The sequence below is a fragment of the Rhinolophus sinicus genome, chromosome 17 (genome assembly GCF_057876585.1).
Source record: "Rhinolophus sinicus isolate RSI-liver-muscle chromosome 17, RSI-T2T, whole genome shotgun sequence".
Taxonomy (NCBI): domain Eukaryota; kingdom Metazoa; phylum Chordata; class Mammalia; order Chiroptera; family Rhinolophidae; genus Rhinolophus; species Rhinolophus sinicus.
Window position 1 is genome coordinate 175,513,491 of NC_142517.1, and position 8,470 is coordinate 175,521,960.

Consider the following 8,470-nt stretch of genomic DNA (forward strand, 5'->3'; position numbering starts at 1 on the left):
ACTTGAGGTTTAAAAGTAATGTCAATAACTGTGGTACCTCTTATTCTTTTCTTAGATTTCAAATAAAGACGGTATTTTCCATTAGTTAAATAACTGAAGAAAAATTACGTTTCTTTTATGGTCACTCAATTAAAACAGAAAAGGAAAAATGCTTTCAAAGCCAAAGATAAAGCAATTCTAAACTTTTCCATAAATCATCCCTAATGAAGGAAACAGGATACTCCCTCTACACCCAAACCACCTCCTTTTTGCTCTAACAGGACCTCCTATTCCCCCTTTTCCAGGAAGCTTTCACTTCTCCTCAACACCCCTCTCCCCACCGCCCCCATTAATCTACACGAATTTGTATTCACAACAAGCTCCTCCCACACCCCTTTCTCCCTCCACACTGTTAGACTTTGAGCAATTTAAAGGCAAAGAGCATACTTAGCTATACCTCCTAAGGCTCTCCTATGGCTTTAGATGTGAGGAATACCTGATAAAAGCTTCTTTTATATGAAATTGCCCAATCCTTTTTTCTTCATTTCAGATGTGTCTGACTTCTAGAGTCAGTCTTATGTTTCTAGAGTTCTAGTCTAATTTGGTCTTAGCTTTATGAAGGGTTTCATGTATGCATTTTTGTGGGCTCTAATTCTTTCAGTTCAAATCATCTCTCAACCAATACATATTTTTATTTGTTTTTGTGATGATCCACTAATAGCTGGGCAAAGCTTTTGAAGTCAACTTTTAAGGAGTCTCTGATGTACGACTGATAGTGGTTAAACCCTCAAGTGACTTGAGGAAGAAATCACACTTGATATGTATTTGACAGCCTGTCATAAAACAAAAAGTATGTGTTTCCCCACATAACCCCATTCTGGCCAATTTTGAAGCTTTAGACATATTTCCTAACTCGGGGAAATGAACACGACATTTCCTTGAAGTTACAGTATTTTACTGTTTCAAAAGTCAAATTTTTCATTGTTTTGTCAGCAATTCTAGATCAAAGAACAATTTTTTATATGATTAATCACCGTAGTATTTCAACCTATCTCAAAGATAAGTTAAGGTTTCCTTTTCTCTACAGAACACCATGATAATAAATTTCACATATTTCAGGTTTCAAATGGAACCATTTGGGGGAACTTTTCCCTGATCTAAATGTATAGAATACAATTAATGCCAATGTTTTGCTAAAAGAAAGCAACTGGGAAAAGAAATAATGTCTCATTTGCATATCACTTTATATTTATGAAGACCTTTACACATGACAATTCTGGGCACATTGTAAGTGCTCATTAAATGTCCATTAAATCAATGAGTGGTACTCCTGATGTTGTTGTGAATAAAGTAAATGGATAGTATTACCCCAACTTTAAAAATGAAAAAATCTGAGGGTCAGAAATGACTCCTCGATGCAAAGCTTTAAAAATTGACCTGGGGTCTCCTGACACCAAATGCATCCCTTTTTTCCAGATACTGGGTGTATATATGTTCCACACAAAATTGGAATATTTGTTCCCATGCCACTATTAACATTGTCCTGCTATAGCCCATCAATTTATTCTGGTTAATGACGAGAGAACATGAGCTGAAAATCACATTGCAATTCTAACTGCTACTATTATTAAATCTGCTTTGATTTGGATAAAAATCTGTTTTCTAACAAAAGAATTAAGTCAACTGAACTTATCCTAAAGTTAGATAGATCACTCTTGGGACCCAAGTTTAATTTTCAGAGAGCTGAACTCAAGGCTGAGAAGAGGAAGAACAAGGTGTATAGTTCTAGGATATTCTTCTCTGTTGCAGCCTCTAGAAATGTCTTCAGACTTCCTTCAGCACATTTCTATGCTTTCACTCTTGAAGGGCTAATTCTCCAGTCCCAAGAAAACTATGGAACACTTGTTTTGAAAACTGAGTGCCTGTCTATTCTCTTTGAACGCCTGGTCCTAGAAGATCTATATAAAGGGGCATTTGGTTTTTGTCCCACTGGTGGGTACCTAATGGTGCTTTGTGGGCTCTGTGGCCTAGAGCTTGCAAAGATGATCTGCCCTACAGCATTACTTGCTCTCATCAAAGCCACAATCGCTGGTTGTATTAACTGTGGACTTTTTTCTGAAACCCAGGTACGCCGTCTAATGTCAGACACCATAACTCAGAGATTCTGGCTAAGAAAGTGAAGAAGGGCTCACTTTTTAGCACTCGGCGAGGACACACCTCCACATCAGCTACAACTGTCCCACCGTTCAGATTCCCGGCGGCACAGCACACACGCGAATCTCCCGTTCAGAGACCTGCACTGGAGTGCATCTTTGAATCACGGAGTTGGACGCTTCTTTTCAAAATCACCTAACCTCAGACAAGTCAAAAGAAAGTAACTGTCAAAACACCAAGTGAACAGCAAAGCCTCAGCAGCAGCCTGCATAAGCATTTCCTGGCCCGTTCTTCTCTGAAAAAGCAATATGAAGGTGTGGTCTGCCTACTTACCTGGCTCCCTCAGCCTAGGTCCCAGGCGGTGCTCAAGTCCAAAGCCAGAATCTCCCCTCACACTCCCCGGGACAAAGCCTCTGATGTCATCATCAGTAGAGGATTTGCATTTCTCCTCCCACTTGAGGCTTTCCTGTGCGTCAGTGTTAGCGTCTCTGGGACTTTACTTGGGTCAGTTCCCACCCACTCTCTTCTAGAAATGCTAAGAGCAGAAACAGGCTGAAGCCCCTTTGCAGGAGGCCCTCTCCTTTCAACCCCATCAGTCACCTGCAGCTGCAGGTGGCCCAAGGGGGTTAGGAGGAGGTGGGTGGGTGGGCACTAAGCACACTCGTTTTCATCAGTGGTTTCCCCAGACAATCCGGGACCTCCTGCAGACTTACTTATCTGGAGCTAAATTCCTAGCTTCCTGCCTTCCTCCTTTCAGACTCCACTCACCCTGGTGAGCCAGCCCCAAGGATGAAAGGGGTGGGTAGCCAGGATCAAAACACCAAGTTCATAGACCTTACTGTGGTCCAATTCCAGCAGGTTCTGCTCCCTAGGAGAAGGACAGCCTCACCCAAAGGTTTGGGCCAGCCCCTGTGGAAGCCACTGAGAGCCTGCCCCTCTTGGATGGCCCAGCATCCTCCTTCTCTCCCCAGTAGCCCTATTCCTGGTTGCTGTGGTATGCTTTTCTCCCTTTGTGACATGTGCCTGTTCTAGAATCACAGAGCTGGAGGGAGCCTTGGTCTCATCTGGTTCTAACTCTTCTTTCCTATCTGGAGAGACTGAAGTCCAGAGAGGTAACCAAACTTACTCAATGAGTTAGCCGCTGAGCCTAGGTAAGAGTCCAGATATTTCAACTCCCTCCTTAGTGGTCTTTTCATTTCATCTCCTCAGAGCTAGATTGTTAAGCCCCTGACACACAGCTAGAGTTCCATGAAAATAAAGACAAAAATAAAGGGAGATAGATTGAAAGACAGAAACAATGATTAAATCTGCTTATGTACATGCCTAGAGCAATACTGTATACCAAGGTAAACAGCTTGCTTCCTCACTCACCCTGACCAGGCATCACACATCTACAGCCTCAGGCTTCTGCGGCTCTCCCAGGTGACATTACTATCATGTGCTTAAATGTACCCCTTTCCCCCCCTCAGGAAAAAATAAGTCAATGAACCACAAAGTCATACTAGGGACATCACTCCAAGTTCACTAGTCAGATAAGCCTGGTCCTGGCTTGCACCCTGTGCCTTTTCCAGGAGCTTAGGACGCTCTTCCCTACATGCAGAAAGTGCTTAATTCATACTATTCCATAAGTTATGGGGAAAAGTCCAGTTTTCTGCTGGGGAAATGGTCACTGTCTATATGAAAAAGACCAAATTCTTGGTACTGCAAGCTCTGTACAATTTGTTCCCAAGTTATCCAGGAAATTTACATTCCCTATAGGAGCTCACAGTCCAACACAGACCGGCCTCTTCTGCTCCCTAGATTAACCGCTCCTCTCGTATTTCAGTTTTGATGTTCCCTTCATCTGCACTTTCTTCCCCTAACTTGTCTACTTATTGAAACTGTATCCTTCTCAGGGAAGAAAGTTCACTGATGACCCCAACCATAGCAACTTTTTCCTGCTCTGAATTCTCATCACACCTCCCATCCAAACTGGCACTATTCAAGACAAACAAAATACACACCACATATATTAAGTTTTCTAGTAGCCACATTTAAAAAGGTGAAAAAAAAAAAAGTGAAATTAATTTTAATACTATCAATAATCCAATACATGCAGAATATTAACATTTCAGCATATATATCAATATAAGTTATTACTACGATACCTGCATTTCTTATTTCATACTAAATCCCTTAAGTCTGGGGCGTATTTGACACTTCCAGGCCATCTCACTGTGGACCAGCCACATTGCAAGTGCTCACTAGCCACATGTGGCCAGTGGCAAGCCTATTGGATGGCACAGATCTAGACCACTCATTTAGCACTTTTCACTTCCTGCCTTATTGTTAGTCATACTGGTTTTGCGTGTCTTTATCATCATTGTACTCAACTACTGAGTGTGTGCTATACAAAGCAGAGAGTTTGTTCCCTTCTTCCTTTTAAGAATCTCACCTTGGGGCTCCCCCAGCAGTTGTCAAACTGTTTGGTCTCATGACATCTTTATACTCATAAAAACTTTTGACAACTCCAAAGGAGTTTTGTATGTTACTATCTGTATTAAATTTTTATTTATTGTATTAAAAATTAAACATAAGAAAAAATTAAAATAGATTCATTTAAAATTATAATCATAAACCTATTATGTGTTAAAAACATATTTTTATGAAAAACAAGTATGTTTTCCAACAGACAAAAATTAAAGAGTGGCATTGGTTTACATTTTTGAAAAATCTCTTTCATGTCTGGCTTGAGAGAAGACAGATGGACTATTACATCTGCTTCTGCATTTGATCTGCTGCAAAACATTGTTGTGGTTGATGTACTTGAAGAAAATCTGGACTCACACGGAAACTTAATTGGAAAAGGGAAAAGCATTTTAATAGCCTTTGCAGATACTGTGGGTATATTTCTTTGATGCCACATCCAAATTTAACAAGTGGTAGTTTCTTAAGGGTTAGTTACCCTGTGGAATGTAAAACCATATCAGCAAACTTTACATATATAGTACTGTTACCAAATCCACTGGTATGTCTTGTGTTTTGAATGGAACTTTTACCCACACATGATTTTGTAATATCACACATTGGTCATTTGGAAAATACTGGTCCACCGAATTAGGCAGCTCTTCCAAAGGCTGACACATTCCATCATTCAATATATATATATATATATATAAATCCCATTAGGTAATAGCACCACTGATCTCATTAGACAAGTATTTTAAGTATTGGGAAACTGTTAAGTTATAGGAAGGACACAAATTTTCCAAATTCTAATTTTTGCTAGAAAGCTCCAAATTTATTGTTGAAAACAAATATTGTGGATTATTTCCCATGTTCATTTTCAGGAAAATGTCTTCCAAATACCCACATCTGAGTAACTATAGTTTGTCAGTAATTTTTTCAAGTAAAACCAGTGTTCTGTGAAAAAAAGTGGCCAGTTTGGTGGGCAACTCAGTCACACAAGTGCTTTTCCTTTAGGCGATCATCATACATTAATAAGTGTACTTCCCATTTCATCACACTGAATATTAAGGAGACATGTATTCAAGGTCTGAGATTTAATAATATTAATTTTGCTGCTTCATCAAAAACATTTTTAAGTCAAGCTGGCATTTTACAGATGTTCAGTGTGTGGTGTTGAAGAAGACAATGACTACTCAGGTAACTTAGCATCACTGCCTTCGTTCATGCACCAACACTATCCCCCGCTGCTGTGGTATCATCAGTGCAAATATCAACAGAGTTAAAAGGCAAAACTATTATAAAAATAATTTTAACTTTGCAGACACTCTTAAAAGTTCTTGAGGACCAACCCAGGGATCAGCAGACAACACTTTTGAAATCTCTGCTTTATCCACCATATCCTATCCGCTGAAATCAGTTTATCCAAAAGTACATATCATGAGAGATTATCCACCTAAATGGACAATTTTTTTCTTGGTTAAAGCATCTGCCTTAAACCTCTTTCTCCCTTTCTATTTCATTAACTGAGCGAGGCTTCTAAGAAAGGTCTCTCTATGGCCACTTTGCTTCTCTTTCTTAGAATCCAGTCTAAATAGCGAGGTCCTCAATTTCTTGACCATATACTGGCTTTGGCCTCATCAATTCCTCAAAGCCAAGAAAGGAAAAAAAAAAAAAAAGCAAAACAAATAAAAACATCCCAAAGTGAATTTCTGAACTTAAAGGCTGCTACAATTTCTCTCTCCCCGACAACAAAGTGATCCCTCGATTGCCCTGGTTATAAGTCTTGCTCCTAATTTTTTTGGGGGGTAGGGAGCCTCATATAGACTTGCAAAAATATAGATTCTAAACCTGATTTTGCCATTTTTAAGCTACTTAACTCTCTGAGCCCTACATTCCCTGTAAAAATGAAGATATTACATCCCACATGAAATTTCTGGGAAGATTCAAACATCTAGTATATAAGATAAGGAGAAGTGCTCAATAATAGCTTTTAGTAATAGAATACTAATAACCAGATTGTAAGGCTTTGGAGGTCCCTAGGTTTACCCTTCGCCTTCGTACAGAAAGGGTTTCCGACAGAGATGAAGAGAGGGAAAGTGAAGTAAGCAGGTTCACACCTGTACATCGGAGGCAGAGAGTATTCAAAGTCGGTTCTTCGGACTATGCTTTCCCCACTCTTCTAAGTAGAGCTGCTTATTTTGGAGGTAGTGAGAGAGGAAGAGGAGGGGATAGATATCACTTTCCCTCCAGCAGAGTGGTACAGCCAAGGATTACTTGGAACAAGACAGTCTGATGTGGGCCTTACCAGCTCATCTGTGCGCAGGTCCTCAGGTTTCATCAGAATAGAAACAATGTCTTCTTGTACAGAGAAAGGGTTTAGTATCTAAAGTTAGTTTTCTCAAATCCAGTTTCCAATGACAGTGCTCCCTCTACTGCCACTTCAGAAGTACTGTAATTTACAAACCAGCATTCTTTCCAAATAACAGCACTTTTTCAGCACTAACTCCATGTTAGACAAGGTGCTAAGAACTTCACATGCAGTGTTTTACCTAATCCTCACCACACACCATAAGATTAAGTACCATTGTTATCTCCAGTTGACAGACAAGGAAACTAGGCTTGATGAGCCTAGAGGACGTGGTCAGTGTTAATCAGATGGTAAGGGGCAGATTCAGGAATCAAATTCAAGACTCTCTGACTCCAGAAACAATGCTTGAAACCAATTCAGCTTCATTAAAAGTTGTATCTGCTCTTACTAGAAAACCAATAAATTGCTCAGAGAACAATGGAAAAAGTAAGTTTAAGAATCTAAACACAAATTCCAAAATAGAGAAGTTCATTGCTTACTGTATTGGTTAGAGATGACACATATGAGATCTGACAATTATGTTCACGAACTCATCCTAGAAAAAGTGCTACATACTTCATGGTTGACTATCACAATGGTCACCTTCAAAGTAGTCCCCTTGGGAAGCTATGCCCCAACACCAGTGCCTAGTCCATCTTTCAAAGCAATTTTGGAACTCTTTTTCTGGAATGGCCATCAGAGCTGTCATCATATTACCCTTGATGTCCTGAATGTCATCAAAATGACTTCCTTTCAATATTTCCTTTATCTTTGGGTAAAGAAAGAAGTTATTGGGGGCCAGATCAGGTGAGTAGGGAGGGTGTTCCAATACAGTTGTTTGTTTACTGGCTAAAAACTCCCTCACAGACAGTGTCATGTGAGCTGGTGCATTGTCATGATGCAAGGGCCATGAATTGTTGGCGAAAAGTTCAGGTCATCTAACTTTTTCACGCAGCCTTTTCAGCACTTCCAAATAGTAAACTTGGTTAACTTTTTGTCCAATTGGTACAAATTCATAATGAACAATCCCTCTGATATCAAAAAAGGTTAGCAACATCATTGCAACAAATTCGTGAGCTTAACTGTCAGACTTCTTATACTGATTCTCCAGCTTGCCCTCAGAGCATACAGACAATTAGTCATGCATTTAAAAGTTCCCAATGTATCATGATGGTAGACACATTCCCAACAGGGTTCCAAAACATTAATTTGGTTGTATAGTATCTTCTTCTTTATACTGTACCTAGGTAACTATTTTTGCTGAACCACAAATTAGAAAATAAGGTTTGACAGCAGGCTAGGGTACTTGAATTGTAGCCTTTGCAAAAAAAAAAAAAAAAAAAAAAAAATCTGTCTGATCAGTTAAACAGCCGTTAACCACCCTATTCTATTTTACGTTATTCTCTGAACTGAATTTTTAAAGGGTCAGGACTACATGTTATTTTTCTTTGTGTTTGTGTTCAGCTCAGTGCCTGGCATAGAGCAGGTATTCAAGCACTGTTTACTGAACAGATGGAAGAGTGGATGGAGAGCTAGCTGCAT

General features: G+C 39.6%; 1 protein-coding gene across 4 annotated transcripts in view; it reads right to left on the bottom strand.

Moving 5' to 3' along the window:
* STAT4 (signal transducer and activator of transcription 4) overlaps positions 1–2,582 on the bottom strand; it is a 91,190-nt gene extending 88,608 nt beyond the window's left edge. For 2 of the 4 annotated variants that reach the window (XM_019740781.3, XM_019740777.3), the window contains exons 1-2: positions 2,467–2,555; positions 2,197–2,328 (exon numbers count right to left, since the gene is read on the bottom strand). In XM_019740781.3, the coding sequence (XP_019596340.1) occupies positions 2,197–2,204 (8 nt within the window). In that variant the 5' untranslated portion in view covers positions 2,205–2,328; positions 2,467–2,555. Of the gene's footprint in view, positions 1–2,171; positions 2,329–2,466 lie in introns of all 4 variants that reach the window. The other 2 variants (XM_019740779.3, XM_019740778.3) reach the window with 2 other exon arrangements.
* Positions 2,583–8,470: the final 5,888 nt, after the last annotated feature.